This window comes from Mesoplodon bidens, assembly GCF_964165515.1.
Source record: "Mesoplodon bidens genome assembly, chromosome: 7".
Taxonomy (NCBI): domain Eukaryota; kingdom Metazoa; phylum Chordata; class Mammalia; order Artiodactyla; family Ziphiidae; genus Mesoplodon; species Mesoplodon bidens.
Window position 1 is genome coordinate 11658473 of NC_138164.1, and position 19824 is coordinate 11678296.

The 19824-nt window shown below is 41.9% G+C and overlaps 1 protein-coding gene across 2 annotated transcripts in view; it reads right to left on the minus strand.

Annotated features, from left to right (window-relative positions):
- Positions 1-8616: 8616 nt before the first annotated feature.
- TECTA (tectorin alpha) overlaps positions 8617-19824 on the minus strand; it is a gene marked incomplete at its 3' end in the record, with an annotated part of 67657 nt that continues 56449 nt past the window's right edge. For both annotated transcript variants that reach the window (XM_081239931.1, XM_081239930.1), the window contains exons 17-23: positions 18575-18777; positions 17467-17630; positions 16789-17037; positions 11946-12108; positions 10747-10834; positions 10323-10439; positions 8617-8717 (exon numbers count right to left, since the gene is read on the minus strand). In XM_081239931.1, the coding sequence (XP_081096057.1) occupies positions 8617-8717; positions 10323-10439; positions 10747-10834; positions 11946-12108; positions 16789-17037; positions 17467-17630; positions 18575-18777 (1085 nt within the window). The remainder of the gene's footprint in view (positions 8718-10322; positions 10440-10746; positions 10835-11945; positions 12109-16788; positions 17038-17466; positions 17631-18574; positions 18778-19824) is intronic.

A 19824-nucleotide genomic window follows, 5' to 3' on the forward strand; every position in this document is an offset into this window, starting at 1 on the left:
CCACAGGGTTGGTATACGGTAAGTAAATAATAACTGTGGTTCTTTAAAAAAAGTCTTAATTCTTTGGTTGTTTTAAAAAGTCTAATCTTCAGGGTTAACTAAACAGGGCTCCTTTTAAAACTATTTCTCAATTCTGACATGATTTGGATGAGCTGGATTGACATGCCAAGTCATCAAAGACTAATGATAGCTGGAAAAAATAAGCAGGAGAATTGCCTCTTCAGGGGGACCCGAGAAATCCACAGGCAGCTTCTAAATCTCGACGAGCTGACTTCTAAATTTCCATTGAGTTTACACTTTATTGCAGAGGACAGCTACAGTCCGGATTTGAAGTCAGTGCCATTCTTGGAATTTGTGTCTGCTTCATGAGCTTACATTTCCGACAAAGTTTTGAGAAATATACAAGAAAAAGGGAGCAACATATATGTTTTTCCAAATTACTTTTAAAAAGAAGTTTGATTCCGTTCATTGATTCTGCCTAAAACAACAACAACAAAGTAAAACAAACACACACTGATATTTAGGGATAGGAATTTTTCTTTTCCTTTTTTTTTTTTTTTTTTTGCCTCAGGGGACTTTGCTTTCCAGTATTTGCCAAGTGCTCTATTTCACATGGTGTAATGAGAGTCTTGGGTCCCAATTTTTTTTTTTTTGAGATCAGTTTGAGAGGACCATATGTCTTTCATAAGAAAAAACTTCAGAATTTCTTTTCTGTCTCTCAGGTTTTGGATGTTATCGTGACAAAACTAGACAAGCTGGCAGAGGGAGCCATGGAAATTTTTGAGAATCTGAAAACATAACAAATGGAGGTGAATGGATTTTGAACAATAGATTCCACATGTATCTCAGGAGAAATTAAATAGAACTTTTGCTAAATATTTCACATTTTAGAGAAGAAAAACTCAGAGCTAAATACTACAAATTTTAAGACTCATCCTAATGAGAGTCTTTTCTTACAACTCATCCTGGAGTCTTACATTTACATGCACACACACACACACACCTGTAGAAGTAAATGGAACCTTAGCTGTCCTTGATGCCTGGGACTTAGGCAAAAGAGAATGGCCAAGGAACCAGTTTTACAACATCCTAGGGGGAAATTATTGTTATTTCTTATGTATCTTATGAACTGGACTTAATATTTATTTACTTGTTGTGCTACGTAATCAGTTTAGTGTTGTTTTAAAATATGCATTTGTTCAGAAGGTAATTGTATCAAGACACTTTGTTCTTTCCTTTATGTGGCTTAGTGTCTACAAGGAATATTTTATTAAATTCAAACTTTCTTCCTCAGGGTAATCCAGTCTTTACATTTCATTTCTTGGATCTGGATTCCATTAGATTTTTACTCACTGAATTAAATCTGAGGGTCTTAAGAGTATTTCCAAACATCTCAGAAAGAGAATTAGATAATTTTCTCCTACCTTTTAACGAAATCTGCTTAGGAGTTTTAGCAAGAGAGAACTTTCCTTTTCTTATCATTTTTGGAAGGGGAAGTTAGTTACCTTTGATGGCATCTGGTCAACCTAGCTCTCTCGAGGTCCCATGAGAAGTAAGGGCCAACCCCGATCCATCTGCGTTCTCTCTACTGTCCTCAGCTGCACTTTCTTACGTGTTGGAGTGAAATCTTCTTGTCCTACCTTCACAAAACTGAAAGGTTATGCCACTCTCATTTTTCCAGCCTGTGTACATTTACATTCTTCTGGTGAGAAGGAAAAACCCAGAATAGGATTGGAATAAATAATGTAGGAATTTGTGAAAATGCTTGCATTTTCAGTTGTTTATAAAAATAAAGCTGCCATAGGAGCATGCATTGTCAGTGATCACTTAATGTTTTGGAAGTAGCATTTAAAGAACCCACTTCTAGGATTAGACTAAAAGATGAGGCATTGTGCTGTTTCTGTAATATTCAAGCACCTCAGGATGACACTTTTTGGTGGAAGACTTACATTCCACAACATTTTATTATGGGAAATTTCAACCACCATCCAATTTTAAGTTCTGTAGTTTCAAGCTGCCAACACAGTATGGAAAACTCCAAGGGAGAGGAAATATAAAGAGTTCATACTGCTGTAGCTGTGAGGTCTCCTGGCTTCTAGGACTCACGGGTGCCTCTTTGGGGGTCTACCCAGGAAAGTTGACTTTTGATGAATTTGTGTTTTTAGAGTATAATACCTGGGAACACAACAAAGTCCTCATTTGTTGTGACTGTCGTAAACTGCTCTTCCTAAAATTAAAAGTGTTTAGAGTTGTATGTGGAGATGTGTTTCCCTAGGATTTAGGCCACCTGTGCTTTCAGGGCAATTTGCCTAAATAGTGTGCATTTAAACTGATTGCAGTCATTTGCTAAATTGTTCACTATGGTCCAAGGTGGTGGTGGGTTTTTAAGATAAATGTGGTAAGATTTCTCTCCCTCTGTTGACTGAGTTCTTGATTTCCACTTAAAGTTAACTAGTGAAAGTAATTGTTTATGAAAAGGGCCAAAAGGGCAAAAGTACAACTAATAAATGTTAACACATGGGAGATGTGAATATAGACTCTGCTAATCTGGAATTAATATTTAGAATATTTCCACTCCTGTCTTAGAGGTTCAGAGTAAGCATTTAGAATCTGTGGCTTTTTTAGAGCAAAAAAAAAAAAAAAAAAATGTGTTCTGTGCTGCCCACAGTTCTCACTTTATGCCTTTAATATTCTGCTACAACACCTAGACACTTTCACATTTTATGTTCATTTATCATTCATCATTTTCCCTTGTTGAATTAGTTTGCCAAATTACTTTCTGATCAGGACTCTTCAAGAGAGAGAATTCCTCTTTTGCAGGGATGCAGGTATTTCTTAACAGCATTATGCAGTCGTGAATTCAGAGACTCATGGAGAACATCATTGAATATACACTTGTAACTCCTTGATTTGAATGATCCACGTAGATATTTAAACTACATTCAAGGACTAGGACGGCTGGTTGCATTGAGAATGTTTGTGGCAGGAAAGAGGAAATAAAGGAGCCATGCATTTTTGTCTTTGATTAACATATAATTAACTTAATAGCATATATCTATGTGAATAGAGTATTTAAATCAGAAAAATGTTGTGAGTTCTAGATAGATCCAATGCAAAGATTTTCAAGACCTAAAGTACAATAATAAATGTTGTCCTTTTCAGTAAAATCATATATTTTTGCCCAACTAAAAATAGGGTAATATCAGTGGATTATTGTACCCTAAACTATTCCCCAAAGAAATTCAGGAGTTAGTGGGGGAAATCAAGAATGGTATGTCATGGTTTGTTTGTTTTTAAAAGTCACAAAGGGCTGAAAAGACTGCTTTCATTCTCATATGTCTCATTAGAAGCTGGAAATTACTCAATAAACCTATAAGCACAAGCACACATATATGAGTGGGTTTGCATTTTTCCTTAGCTAGTACTTTAAGCCATTGTAACTTCAACCTAACGCTTTCCCTCTGATTTCTCTGTCAAAATGCAGCATGATTTAGGATTGAATAATAGTAAATACGGGTGGGAAAGCATTTGTTATGAAAGATGCTCCATGAGCATAAGGTATTGTTATTTCATCTGATGAGAGAATGTCTAAGTTTCAAAACAATTTCGTCATCAATATTTTATGCTAATGAATGAAACAACAGCTAAGCCAGAGGCCACATGCAAACAGAAACACACTGCAAAATGTACAAAGAACATTCTTCCTCCATTTGTTTCCTTAGAAAATAGAATTTGATTACCGAGTTCTTCATGGAACGATGAGTCTTTGTGTTTTATTTCTGACTATAGACAGAGATCTGTCCCTCTGCCACGGAGATGTTGTCTTATATGAGAGTCATATTTCAGCAAACATAATTAAACCATCACAAACAGAGTCTTCCATTAGTCAGACCAGAGTTATGGTGGTTGTGCTTTAGATTCATAAGAAAGTATTTCACGTTCTGCTGGGGGAAAAGAAAGACCGCTAAATATTTCATGGCTTTTCTTGATCACATTGTTTATTTCTTAGCATTTTAAAGAGATACTTAATTTTTCTTGACAGCTATTTTTGTCCACACGTTAGAGAGATAGATATTAAGGGCAAAATTTGCATGGGATGCCAAGAGCTGGTATTTTCCTGGAATGATGCTTACTGGGTGTATAAGAATAAATCTCATGCTGTTCTCCAGAAATGTCCTTGGCATTTGATGTGTTCTCTAAAGCTATATTCTGGTAATGTTCCACATCTAAGGTTTCGAGGAGGGGGAGAAATCATATTTTGATTGGTGTCGTTCAATATACGTTTGGGGTTTCATGCAAAAATAAAACGCGGGCACTAGAGGGTGCTGTTTGATTTTCTTTTTCACTGAGTTGTGCTGCAGATTCCGGTGAATCAGGGCCCTGAAAAATGCCATCGTGTTCTCCTAACCAGGACCAAACTGCACTGCTGTACAGGAGGTAGAAATCCCCTGAGTTCAAGGAGAGAGGCTGGAAGGTTCAAAATGGGGTAGATGCTAAATTAATTCAGAATTAGTAAAGAAGTAATTCTTTATTACTTTAAACCTGTATGATTGTCATTTTTTGATAATTACTTAATTTCCTTGGTTGAAAGAAGTTTTATTAGATTTCAAGCTCTCACTAAATGTCAAATGGTTGTAAAAATAGCTAGAACATTAGACAATGTGAAACAATTCGTGCTTTCAAGTTTTGGCACTAGGATTTTGAGCAGAGCACATACTTACTACTGGTTAAGAAACTAATTATAGAATTCTCAATTGTCAGAAATGCCAGACCCCGAGATGTTGTTTCTTTTTGATATCAGAGAAACACCAAGTTAATAAGATTCCCAATTAACTTCCTTTTTCACCTTCACTAAACATGTGCTTCCCCCTCACCCCAGCCCCCCATCCCCCCACCCCGCTTCCTTGAAGCAAATCTTTTTGAGTGGCAGGAGAAGGCAGTGTTCTGGAGTTCTCTAAATATATGATATCATATGGTTTATGTTTGTATCGTGTCATTTCCTAACCTAAGAATATTTTTTAAAAAGCTTAAAGTTCTCGTTTTATAGAGAGGAAAGTTAAGGTATTGTGATCTCCGATGATTTATTTCAAGCTGAGAATTAAATTAGTAGAAGGGTCAGGATCATCTCCCAGTTCTTCTGCCTTGCAGACAGTCAGCTACGGGACCTGTTTGTTTTTAGTTCTGTAGATGTGTTTGTCTTTAATACAGATAGGCATGACTGGCTCAGAGACTACTTGGCAGCCATCACCCCAGATTTCCAGTTCTCCTCCCTCCCAGGTTCATGGGAAGTTCGCAATTCCCCCTCTCTGAAAGTTAGTTCCAGCCATGTACCTTGCTTTGGCCAGTGAAATGGTAACAGAAGTGTGTGTGTCCCTTCTGGGGTGTGACCCCTTGCTGAGGTGAGCCCCAGAGCCTCGTGTTGAGCTGGCAACATCAAAAGATAATGAAGTGTCAAGAAATAACAAGTGCTGAGGAGGACTTGGGAAAAGGGAATCCCTCATTGGTGGGGATGTAAATGGGTGCAGCCACTGTGGAGAACAGTATGGAGGTGCCTCCATAAATTAAAAATAGAACTACCATACAATCCAGCAATTCCACTTCTGGGCATGTATCCAAAGGAGATGAAAACACTGACTCAACAGGATACCTGCACCCCCGTGTTCACAGCAGCATTAGTTACAATAGCCAAGATGCGGAAACAACCTAAGTATCCATCGATGGGTGAATGAATAAAGAAGATATGGTCTATATATACAATGGAATATTACTGAGCCATAAAAAAGGAAGAAATTCTGCCATTTGCAATAACATGGAGGAACCTTGAGGGCATTATGCTAAATGAAATAAGTCAGGGAAAGACACACATAGTATGTTCTTACTTATATGGGGGAATCTAAAAACAAAACAAAACAAAAAGCATAGAATGGATTGGTGGTTGCCAGAGGCATGGTAAAATGGGTGAAGAGGATCAAAATATACACACTTCCAGTTATAAAATAGATACATCCTCGGGATGTAATGTACAGCATGGTGAGTATAGCTAATAATACCTATTGCATATTTGGAAGCTGCTAAAAGAATAGATCTTAAAAGTTCTCATCACAGGAGAAAAAATTGTACCTGTGTATGGTGATGGATGTGAACTAGACTTTTGTGATGATCATCTCCTAGTGTGTATATATATATCAAATCATTATGTCATATACCCGAAACTGATGTAATGCTATATGTCAATTATATCTCAATAATAATGTGATTCAGGGCTTCCCTAGTGGCACAGGGAAGCACGGGTTCGTGCCCCAGTCCGGGAAGATCCCACATGCCGCGGAGCAGCTGGGCCCGTGAGCCATGGCTGCTGAGCCTGCGCGTCTGGAGCCTGTGCTCCGCAGCAGGAGAGGCCACAACAGTGAGAGGCCCGTGTACCGCAAAAAAAATAATAAATTAAAATAAATAAATAAATAAATAAATAATAATAATGTGATTCTGACACAGGAACAGACAAAGAAGCCAATGGAAGAGAGTCAAGAGCTCACAAACAGAACCACAGAGGTTGAAACTTGATATATGATAAAGGTGGTACTGAAGTCCCATGGGGAAAGGATAATTGTTCAATAAATTCTGTTGAGAGAAAAAAAAGATAATAAAGTCTCATCAACCTCCCTCCCAGGATGGAAGTAAGGATCAGAGACCCCTGATGTGAGAAAGAGAGAAATCTTTAAGCCACTGAGATTCTGGGGTGTTCTAATATGGCTCTACACCTAGCTTATCCTGATGACAGACAAAGATGTCAAACAAGTGAGAAAACCAAAGGCCAAGAACTAAAGTGGGGTAAGAAAGGATTTAATTAAAAATCTAAAAACCAATTATAGTGTTTAATTTAGAAATTTCTAGTGACTTTGATCTGAAAATCAATAAAGAGAAGTTATTAAATATGAAAACATTTCCTCCTTGTATGTCTTCAGTTAAAATTCATCTAAGGAAATCAAGTAAAAAAAATAAATGAGATATTATTGTGTTCAACTCAGAATCTGATTGTGAAAACCTAAACCTTAGACTATGAAAATGAGAATGGAGCTCTGAATCTGCTGATCTTGAAGTGGGGGAAAGCCTGGAGTTGAGGATTTTCACGTGAAAAAAAAATGTGCATAACATCAGTTTCCATCATGGTGAGGAAGAGATACTGTGTCTCTTCTAGAACAGATGGTTTGATTCCTTAATCCAGCTCAATGTTCAGCATTTTCCCAAAAGATCCTAAGATGTCTAAGTTGAAGCAGATGCATATTTTTCTCCATCAATACTGGTTGTCCTCTTGGCCGCATAGCATCTATGACTGCCAAGCTAGACCTTGTGGACCCTCCCTGGGGCTGGGAGAGCAAAGCCGCTCAGTGTAGATTCAGTCTATACCCCGCTTCTTCAGCCCAGTGACAGTGTGATGCCGGGCCTTTTATACGTAAGACAACAGGAATTGTACCCACAACCCACGGTCAAGGACGCTAGGATTTCTGCTCAGCGTTTCTGCCCAGGGTTCCCAGAAAAAGAAAAAAATGCCATCAGCTTAAATCCAAAACAACTTCAAAATAAACTTGAAGTGGCGTTTACTTTGTTTTTAACCTTAAAAAGAGAGGCACCCCAGGGATATATTTACCGGGCCCTCTATTATGTAGTTAATTATAGTAAATGTGGGGTTTTTGTGCCACATACAAAAGAGGATGCTGCCTGCTTCTCTTCCACATGGCACCTCACTAAACGCCCTGCTAATGCTCTGTCGGGACAAATAGGCACATAACAAAACGCATTAAAGTGCTGGCCAGCGGGGCCTACCTGCTCCAACTGCTGCTGCTGTTTTTTTTTTTTTTTTTTTTTAAACCAGAGGATGCTATTTAGTGTGCAAAGCTTAACATCGATAAGTATGATTCCAGCCATGGAGTAATGAGAATAATTGAACACAAAGTTTATTTAAGCATAAAACACGTTAAAAATGATTTGGTTGATTTGTGAGAGAGAAGAGTTTGGGTCTGAAGAGACGGATGGGGTGTTGGGGTTCCCCAGGTCTGCAAACAATGCATGCGGTGGCCACGTGGCCTGGCAGGGCTGGAGGACACAGCGGCGGGTGTGGGGAGGGGAGCAACATAGGCACATCGAGGTCAGATGCTTCCAAACATCGGAGAGATTCCTTAGGGGGAGTCAAACCTTCCAATCACCGCTTCTCAATATTCGATATCGTTCCAACAGGCCCTTTCTCTATAAAAACTATGATACAGAAACAGCACTGGTGGGATAGATTTCTCTGGTCAGATTTCCGACAGACTTGTCTAACCAGAATTTTTTCCTTCACCGGTTTTTCATGCGAACCAACGTTTCTAGTGACAACTATTTGGAAATTTTAGGCAAGATATATGTTTTCCACAACTGGCTTTTAGAAGCCCAGTTGCATACCTTGAAAGAGGAGCATGGCATTTCCCTCTTTTCTGGAACCCTGACCGTTTGGGGCAGGTGGCATCACTTTGAGACAGTGGGCAATCTCAAATAGGTTTTGACTTAAGGGCACACACCTTTTATCCTACAGGGAGTTGAAGTAAGTAAATTACAGTACTTTATATAGCAACCTTGAGTTAATTATGAGGTCGTGCCTGATGTATAGACAAAATGCCATAATGAAATCTGGGTCATGATGAGAAGCAGCGTCCAAACTTGAAGTTCAATGGAAGAATTAGAGGCTGTGAACAGAGAGAGACATAGTAAGTCCTGTGGAAAAAAATATACCTGTTTGACATGGATCAGACATCTTTGTGGTATTCCAATAAAGGAACCTACTTTGTTCATTGCCAAGAACCCACTTTCTCCAAATGGCCTGGACTGAGGCAGCAAGGAAGTGAAATTAACCCAACCTTTAGGAGTCCTGCTAACTTAGAGGGTACCAGGGACACCTGGCAGCCAAGGCTATTGCAGGAAACCTTGTTTGTTGGATCACACACCCCAGTCCCAGCTCAACCCAGGTAGACTTGGGGCGAGATCTAAGGCCAATATTTGGTACTTAAATGGCTGGATAACTTCCTTCTTTAAATATCACCTTCATCTATACAAGCAGCTCATGCAGCTCAATATCAAAAAAACAAACAACCCAATCCAAAAATGGGCAGAAGACCTAAACAGACATTTCTCCAAAGAAGATATACAGATCACCAACAAACACATGAAAGGATGCTCAACATCACTAATCATTAGAGAAATGCAAATCAAAACCACAATGAGGTATCACCTCACACCAGTCAGAATGGCCATCATCAAAAAATCTACAAACAATAAATGCTGGAGAGCGTGTGGAGAAAAGGGAACCCTCTTGCACTGTTAGTGGGAATGTAAATTGATACAGCCACTATGGAGAACAGTATGGAGGTTCCTTAAAAAACTAAAAATAGAATTACCATATGACCCAGCAGTCCCACTACTGGGCATATACCCTGAGAAAACCATAATTCAGAAAGACACATGCACCCCAATGTTCATTGCAGCACTATTTACAATAGCCAGGACATGGAAGCAACCTAAGTGTCCATCAACAGATGAATGGATGAAGAAGATGCGGCACATATATACAATGGAATATTACTGAGCCATAAAAAGAAACGAAACTGAGTTATTTGTAGTGAGGTGGACGGACCTAGAGTCTGTCATACAGAGTGAAGTAAGTCAGAAAGAGAAAAACAAATACCATATGCTAACACATATATATGGAATCTAAAAAAAAAAAAAGATTCTGAAGAACCTAGGGGCAGGACAGGAATAAAGACCTAGACGTAGAGAATGGACTCTAGGACATGGGGAGGGCGAAGGGTAAGCTGAGATGAAATGAGAGAGTAGCATGGACATATACACACTACCAAATGTAAAATAGATAGCTAGTGGGAAGCAGCTGCATAGCACAGGGAGATCAGCTGGGTGCTTTGCGACCACCTAGAGCTGTGGGAGGGTGGGAGGGAGACACAAGAGGGAGGGCATATGGGGATATACATATGCATATAGCTGATTCACTTTGTTATACAGCAGAAACTAACACAACATTGTAAAGCAATTATACTCCAATAAAGATGTTTTAAAAATCACTTTTATCTTTTAGATAAAAGAGCAGGGACCAAAAGGTTTTAAAAAAAACCCCAAATGATGCTAGAATTCCTTGGGTGTTTTCCTCATCTCTCCTTCTTACTTTCTGGAAGTCTCATAGATCAGTTGCTGACCGAGTGGGCCTCACATAGAACTGTCTCCTCAGGGTCAAGAACTTCCTATGTCCCCAGCTGCCGGCCCTGAACGGGAGTCGTGCTCACCTCTGCAGCTCTTGCCGTCCTCCTGCAGGGTCCCCGTCACGCAGCTGCACAGAGGCCCGTCCACCCGGCTCGTGCAGATCTGCTCACACCCTCCGTTGTCCTCACACCAGTCCAGCCCTGAAAAAGAGCCGCTGGACAAGTTACCTGCAGACAGTCCAGCTCTTCAACTCGTATCTAAGGGCAAGGCCTTAAAGAGAGGAGTGGAAGGAAAAAATCCCGGTACTGTCATGAGTTTTTAATAGTCTGTGAAAAGATTTCATTATGGAAGAGGGCAGGCTTCTCAAACTGGGGTCCCCAAACTGGCGTCCTCCAGCTCCTTGTTCACCAGATTCACATAGTAGGCAAAACACACCCCAGGCTTAGCCCGAGCCTTCAAATCCCACTGTTTTAATCATGTATAGTGTGTTTTAGGGAACATACATACTTTTTCTCCTAATAGGTCCCACTGAAATGATCTGTTCTTTAGGTTCCTTGGTGTAATCTGTGGCAATCCTGGAATTTTGAGGGCAATTCTGAAAGACAGAACACCGGAGGGAAAATCTCACACAGTTAAGCTGATAACTTATTCTTCACCACGTTTCCACCTCCAAAAGAGGCAGTGGCTCTGCCTGGAGCACTACTGCAGCTCAGATTAATTAGAATCAATCCATTCCTGATCACTGAGCCCACTGGGACTCGGGGCTTTATGTTGAACAGAATTAAATATACTCTCCACACTAGAATTAGATTCAAAGAGGCTCCCTTCCCAGGGAGGAGGATTCTGTATCAGATCAGACAATAATGTATGCAGCAGCATCTCTAAGTAGCTCTGACCATAATTCACATCTCGATCCGGCCAACGTGGGGCGAGCATAAAGCTGCAATGTTAAAGGTTAGGGACTGGGTACTAGTGCAATAAAATCTTAGGGACATAGCCATACGTCGTGGGGATATAAGCCTGGCATGGACCAGATGATTGGTTTGTCACCTCATCCCGCCAGCCCCTCCAGAGCCTCAGGCCTGGATGTGGATTTGGATGATCTGTGGGATAATCCCTGTCTAAAGGATACCTGGATAAAGTGTATCCTGAGCCCGGGAGTTTGCTTCTGTGGTGGAGGGGAGCTTGGCCCCATCGCTCACCTCAGATGCAGATGGCCTGGCTCCTTGAGACTCTGGCATATTGGTTTCAGGGCTAATTTTGCCCCCCAAGGGACACTGGGCAAAGTCAGGAGATATTATCACCCAGGTGATACTGGGGTCTAGTGGGTAGAGGCCAGGGATGCTGCTAAACAGCCTACAGAGCACAGGGCAGCCCTACAACAAAGAATCATTTGGTCCAAAATGTCTGTAGTGCTGAGGTTTGAGAAGCCCTGGTCTAGTGTTATGCCAACAACAGACTGACATTTCTAAGTCAGATAAAAGGAGTAAATGGTCATCATTCTACCCTGCTCTCTTATTGTTCCAGTGCAGATGACTGCCACTCCTAGGCATCTGAAGATGGTTCCAATGCAGCCCCTGCCAGGTGCAGTGAGTCCTAAAGAACTCTAAAGAGCCACCGACGTTGGGATTCGTGACTCCCCACGTGGGGAAAACTGGAACTGAGAGAAATAAAGCTAAGCACTGAATTGTCATGCTCTCACTTACTATTTTACAGGAGTACTTTTCTGAATCACAGAGGGACACTGCGCAGTGCAGATGGACTTCATCGTAATCCCCAATGAACTTAAAGACGGTGACGTGGAAGCGACAGGTGAGGGAGACACCGTTTTCCTCGATGCCAATGGTGTTGTCTTTAATGTTCTGACACCTATTCGGAAAAAAGGGACTCTCTGCTTCACGCTTTCCTGTTTCATACAAAAACCATCATGAACGGTAAAAATGCCTTTGCGTTTGAAGGTGACCTCTGGAGTGTGTGGGTCTGTCATTGACTACGACTCCCTTATAGTTTCAGTTGGTTGGAAAAGCATCAAGTAGCACCTCAAATTAGGATCTTAACTGCAGCTGAAAACAAAATGACCACAGGGCCTGCACTCAATTTCCCTCTCCGCCAGTTTCTCATTCCTCCCCCTCACAAGGCTGTGTTTTACTGATAGCAGTTTAATAAACACAAGATGAGTCCTTACATCTTCCGTACTTTCTTCAGTTCATTATCAGTTTTGGCAGGGGCCCCTTTTTCAAGCTCTATTGGGAAATCTTCCCACAAGTGAAAACAGGTGGGAGCTGGAGAAGACGGACCAGCAGTCAAAGATGAGCTGAACGATTGTTTTGATGTAGGAATCACTCCCTTCCCCTCTCCTTGTGGTACTGAGCCAACAGGCAGGGACACAGGTATCTCGCCTCCACCTGTTAGAGTTTCTTAAATGGACCACAGTCTCTTATGCCCCAGGGTCTTTTCATGTACTGTTTCCCCCACCTGGAAGCCTCTCTGCACTTCTTCCGCTGCTAACTAACCCTGCTCTTTCTCCAATGCCCATCTGTGGCTCCCCCTCCTATATACACATGCCCTGACCAGGCAGGAACAGGTGGCTTTGCCTGGATTTGCCAACAACACCCTGCTGAGCCCCTGGGGTGCAAGAACCAAGGTGTAGTCCTCACTGTGTCTCCAACACACTGGAGGGCACGCAGTAAGTATTTAAAAAGATGTGGTACATATATACAATGGAATATTACTCAGCCATTAAAAAGAACGAAATAATGCCACTTGCAGCAACATGGATGGGCCTGGAGATTATCATACTAAGTGAAGTAAGTCAGACAGAGAAAGACAAATATATGATATGCTTATATGCTTATATGCGGAATCTAAAAAAAGTGATACAAATGAACTTATTTATAAAACAGAAATCGACTCACAGACTTAGAGAAAGAACTTATGGTTACCAGTGGGGGAAGGCTGGGGGCGAGGGATAGATTGGGAGTTTGGGGTTGACATGTACACACCGCTATATTTAAAACAGATAACCAACAAGAATGTACTGTAAAACAATAAATAAATAAAAATGAAAAATAAATTAAAAAGAATACTTAGATGCTCTTTAGTCAAACTCACACAAATATTTGCCTGAGAAGCAATAAAAGCTATGACCCGTCTTTCAGCTCTGAGAGAACGTGTATGTGTATATATAAAGCTGTATTTTTACTTTTGAAACATTACGTACAGTATTAACTCTCAGAACCGATTTGTTTGAAATATGGTATTAAAATTATACTTAATTTTTAGACCAAAAAAAGAAATCTTTTTTTTAGACTGGATGAATCAGTGACTGAATGAACGAATTGTGCTTCCATGGCCAAGGTTGGCCCACTGCAGCCAAGAAGCTCTTTAAAACGATCTTATCAAGATAAAAAGGGTGACTCTTTTCCTTATGTTTCCTTCCCCTGGCCCCCAGGATTCAGTAGCTTCGTGATAAGGAAAATTAAAAATTGAAGTTATCCTTCAGCATTCCCACACCTATTCAGTTTGGTAGTTAGTCCATAAGGCACTAGTTTCCCAAACGCTTTGAAACAAAAACTTACTTGCCACACTTTTCCTTGTCACTGTGACTCATTTGAGTAATCTATAAATTGGTTCAAGGATTCTACAACATTCTCAGCCCTCCAGTCTTCACGCAGACCTTCTGTCTTAACTAGACCCCCAACTCCCAGAGAGATGATTTGAGGTTTAAGTGTCAGAAAAACAGGAAGCAGAAGGAAGGGGCCTCGGGAACCAGGGACAGGCTGTCTGGATGCCGCCTTAGGGGGACAAACAAACCAAGCACTAAAATCCTTTGTCCACTATCAGAGGAACAAGTGTCCTTTCCTCTGTCTGGGCACATGAAGAGAACAGAGAAGTGACCTTCGTGTGCCCAGACCTTGGCATCACTGGTAGATGGCGGTGGCGTCTCTGCCCAGAACGTAGCTGGAGAGGAGCAGCTGGCCCCTCTCCCCAAATTCTGATGCGGACCCATTCTGCTGCTCAGTCATTCAGCACTGGGCAGCAGTTTTCCCCTAAGCTCACTGGGAAAAACCAATAACCACGTCCCTCCAAGAAAGGTCAAGAGGACTCATGAATTAAATTCTCTCACACGATGAAATTGCTTCACACCCAACAACTGTTTAATTTGAAGACCTTCATGCAGACCCTGGGGGAGCTGAGATTTATGAGCCCGCTCACTTACTCTCCCTCTCTGGGTCAACTCTATTAAATACTATTTAAAAAATGCTAAACGCCACAGTGTCCTTCAAAGGCAGCCCAAGACTGCCCACCCAGGTTTGTTGTACAGCGGCTCAGATCAGTAGCTCTTTTACTTTGGGAAAGGACCATGGCTGGGGCGGGGGGAGGGGGAGGAAGGGAACAGTTGAAGAAACGGAGACCTGTGATGTTAGCCAGAGCATCTGGGCCTGTTAAGATACCACATAGTCACCAAGTCCTTCCCTCTGCCCCTAGGGAGGCTAAAAATCAACTCAAAAAGATAGTGCCTTCATGAGGCTTTTGCTGAAAATCCCACTCTATGCCTCAGCAATGCAGGCCACAAGCCACACCTGGCCAGGTAGGGAGTTGATGCGTCTTGGTGCTTGAGAGATTTCTTCCTCTGCCCCTTGCTGGTTGGGTGTCCTTGGGTGAGCTGTGTACAGGCTCTGAGCCTGTTCATGTGCAAAATAGTGGCTATTTATTGTTTGTCTGCCTAGAACCATACTCTTCTTCTTTGGGGGAACCATTCCTTCCTTCCCCAACTTTAAGGCTAATTACAGTATCCACAGCACTCCCTGACCACTCCAGGGAGGGATGCTGACTCAGGCCTGGGGTAGGATTCAAGAAACACTACCCCCAAACCTGGCACCTTGAATATTTTAAGCTGAAGGAGTTTGAGAAAATGGCAGAACCAGGAATGTCCCTCTTCTCACCTGAAGCAGGTCATAAAGCCCTTATGTGAGAGGTGCCCTCCCTATACCAGAAGGAAAGGAGCATCCTTATCTCTGAAGACAAAGGGACACTGAGATGAATCTGAACAGTCTGGCTAAGATTCCCTGAAGTTTACTACAATTACCACATACTCTTGACCTTCTCCATGACTGTCCACTCTTCATCAAACCAGGCATAACGGTACTCAGCTTGAACTGTTTCTTCGAGTCTTGGTTTCCTTATGAAGACTCCCATGTCACGTAAAACTTACATTAGATAAATGTTATGCTTTTTTCCTGTGAATCTGTCTTTGTCCATTTAATGTTCAGACCCAGCCAGGAACCCTAAGAGGGTCAAGAAAAACTTTGTCCTCCCCAACACCAGGCAATTTAATGTTGCATCTCCTCCAAACAAGGCAGAGGAAATCCACCCAAGAAAGGCTAATCATACTCCTTCTCAGGGATTCCCTGAATTGGGGTCAGAAGGAATGCTCACTCCTGGGGGTTACAATGCTGAAAAAAATGCCAGTGTCTAACGAGGTCAATGAGAGAGACAGAGACAGAGAGGGACAGTGACTGAGACAGAGAAACAGAGAGCAAGGGATAGAGGGAGGGAGGGAGTCTTGAGAGCATCTGGCTTCCTGGACCCAATCATCCCTGAAGCCGCATCTACTTAACGTGATTTGGTTTTGTAACCATTAAGTGCCTTGCTTTTGCATAAACTAGTTTGAAATGGCCTCTACCACTTATAAGAGAAAGAATGTTGATTAACATAGTCAACTGCTTTTAAGAATTATGGTACTGGGATGATGGAAATGTTCCAAAATTAGATTATGGTGATGGTTGCACTTCTCTGTAAACTTACTAAAAATTATTGAATTTTACACTTAGAGCAAGTACATTATATTGTATATAAATTATGTATGCAATAAACCTGTTTAAAAAGTATTGTTGCTTGACAAAACCAGTAAGTGTTTTTATAAAATAAAGATAATTATCATGGTTGTTGTTTGGTCCACAGTCTTTTCTTCTTTTTCATTCACCCATTCATTTATTCATTCATTCAACAATTTTGTTGCATAACCACTCTGTTTCAGGAAATATGCTAGGTGCTGGGCATATACTGGTAAGTAAAAAAAAAAAAAAAAAAGAAAGTTTATAAGCTATTATTCTAATCCCTTTTAAATTTTCATAGATTTCCTATTCACCAACCTTTAGTTATTCTCCTTACATCCTTTCGTTTGCAGATAATCCACATTTAACTCAGATTGAAATTCAAGTAGGCAGGACAGAATGCCCTTTTGGGTCACATTGAGAGTAAAGCATTTTGTAGTTAATGCCACATGGAACTGGTGATCTATCACTAAATTGCTGTGTGATTTTAAGCACTGCTTGATTCACTAAGCCTCAGCCTTCTCATCTGTAAAATGGGGCTTATAATATCTACCTCATACGTTGTCATCAGGATTAGATAGTTCTTGGGTGCAAAATGCTGGCCCTGTAGGTCGTCAACAAACGTTAGTTCCCATTCTCTTCCCTAAAAAACAATGTAGACAAATCTAATACTAAAGGCTCTGAGACTGTCCTCCGAGAAGAGGCTACCCACCCTTCTTCAATGATGAAGTATCGGAGCTTGTCATTGCTGTCGCGGGACGGGGTGGCGTAGCATTTGTTCAGCGTCAGAATCAGATGCGTGGAATCAGCTCCAACCACAAAGACCCCTACATACAGTACATCTCGAGTCGTCAGCACCACTTCGCCCTGGCGGTATGGATGTTTGTAGGAGGCATTTTTGTAGAGCGCCATCTTGGTGGTGAAGCTGCCTTCTTGGGTTGGAACTGTCAGGTTAATGACGCTGCAAGAGAAACAGTCATAAGTCAGGGAACCCCAAGCAATGTTATCTATTCAATTACCATTTTCCAAGCTGAAAATGCAGAGGGAAGGCCAAGCAGAGAGTAGTAAAGTCTAATAATTAAATTTAAATAATTAAATCTAATTTTAATTAAAATTAAAAATTCAATTCCTCAGCACCTCTCTCCCCCTGGCACATTTCAAGTGCTCAATGGCCACATACAGCTACTGTATTGGAGAGTACTGATATAGGGCATTCCCATCACTGTAGAAAGCTCTATCGAACAATGCTGGTCTAAGGCATCTAGGTTCAGAAAATATGAATTATTCTCTCCCTAGTGCTTCAAAGACAGATGCTAGTAGTTTTGACTGTGCTAACCTTAACTGTCAAGGAAAAGACAGAGCAACGTGCACAGCCCATGAGATTCTCTACCTTAGCATAGGCTTCACGACAGAGTCCAAGGAGATCTTGATATCCAGCTCATAAGCACATGAAAATTCCACACTGATCGTCCTGTCCCTGGTGATGATGTTGCCAGTATTGTTGGCACTTTCTATCCAAATGGTGTTCTTATACATGATATGAGTGGCATTGGACTGCAAAGCAAAGGGAGGTCAGAAATCATTAAATCTGGGCGTGAGTATGTAGCTTGCATTTCAAATCCACGGGCCGGAAAGTAGAAAAATGGCTTCATTTCCTATATAACCCAGAGGCCAATATAAATCAGGATGGAGCTAGTCTCAGCACTTACTAGAAAAAAAGTATTACAATAAATGTCAACAGCACCCTTCAGTCTGATAACCTTGAATGCCCACGGAGGGTGATTTCATGTACCACTGAATTGTAAGTACAACCAGTCCCCAGTTATCTGTGGGAACCCAAGCTGGGGACAGCATGAAGTAATGCCATCCTGAGGTAATATATATCTTCTCTTTCAAGTCTTAATTCAAAATCCAGCCTCTGCCAAATCTTGTACCAGATATGCCCACAAGTACTTAGACGAACCCACGCATGTTTCACCGTCTTGCAACTTTCACTCCCTGATAAAAAGTGTTAATGAACACAGTTATCCAAAAAAGACAGCAGGAAGGCCCAGGAGGAAGAGAAGTGAGATGCTTTGCTAACCTATGAATTGGATAACCCGACACAAAATGCTGTGACCTTGCTGTATTTCTGCAACCAACTGTTAAGTGATGTCTGGGACATCCTTACACCCTGAAATAGCTGAACCCAGCTGTCTTTACCTGGAAGAACAACAGAAGCATGAGAGAGGTAAAAACGTGTCAACATGCAGGGCAAAGGACAGCAGACAGCGTGAACCAGGGAAGGAAGCATGTCATTTATCTTGCTTTCAGTTCAACCACTTAGCACCCAATAATTAGTTTCCCGCTGTCCTTCATTTCGCGTATGTCTTTTGCTGTTTTCCAAGGAGCATGTTTCTAAGTCAAACCCCTGAAGTTGGCTTAAGAACAATCAATGTGCAAACACCTGGAGCTGTCACCGCCTCAGCCACATGCTCTGTCCTGCCCTCGTTCCTCACCTGCACAATGTTTCCACAGTTCCCTTTGGTGTTGTTGATCTGAAAGGAGATAAAGTCCTCTCCCTCAATGCCGGTGCACTGCCTGTCATTGATCCGCACACCCTCCCTCTCGAAGCCGAGCTGGAAGAGTTTGCACTTAGATATGGACACTTCCATCTGGGCAGCCTTGCAGATCACCTCTGCATCAATGATGTCGTGGGAGTCTGTGGGGAAACAGTCATTATGAAAGTCATGTCAGTGGGAGTTGGTCTTGCTGTGTGGGTGGGCGAAGCACCCCATTCTCTTTAGAAGAGGCTGATGGTCTTCACACAGAGGCTGCAGCATTTCTAATGAAGCTCTGATCAAACTAAACAGGTATATGAACTCATTCAAAGCAATAACTTGGGCAATGCTAGGGCCTTTGTTTGTTTGTTTTTTTGGCCATGCCGTGCGACATGTGGGATCTTAGTTCCCCGACCAGGGATCGAACCCACGCCCCCTGCATTGGAAGCGAGGAGTCTTAACCACTGGACCACCAGGGAAGTCCCCAGAGAGCCTTTTTTTAAAGATGAAAATGCTATACAAAGTGTCTTTGATCTTTTCTTCCTAAACCCAGGATTTCCACCCCACTTTGGTGGTAGCTACTGTCCGTAAGCTCCATACTGCATCTGGCTCACTGTGGCCTGGCTAAAGAACATGCCCCAAGTGAGGGCAGCCCTGGTCAGGCCACTCCACAGCCCAGCTGGTACCCAGGCCAGCACTAGGAGCTCTTGTTTTTTGAAATGGAATGCGCCAATGGACATTTTCCGTGAGTACACAAACACAGGCTAATAAGCACTAAAGAAACAGAGAGAAACGTTTTTATCTACTTAGGTGAAGCCTTTGAACAGCACATGTGGTCCCCTTCTGTGGAGCCTTCTGGTCAACCAGGCTTTCATTCTCTGATGATGCTAAACATGGCGTGTGCCTTCTGAGTTCCTCAGTTCAGCCAAGGACACGGGGCTGGGAAGCAAAGCAGGTCTCCCACAAGCCAACCAAACGAGTGTGCTCTTGGCCAGGGGACAAGGCCATTCCTACCTTAAGGGGACTCCTACCTGGAGTCCTAGTTGTTTGCTGTTTGCTTCGACATTTCTGTTTTCTTCAGGACCCACCGAAAAGCTTCGGGCCCGATAAAGCTGCCTTTAAACACGTCTTACAGCACCTGGCACTCTCGTCCTGATTCTTTCATGTTTTTGTCAAACCACCTTATCTCCCTGTGAGTCTAAAAGATC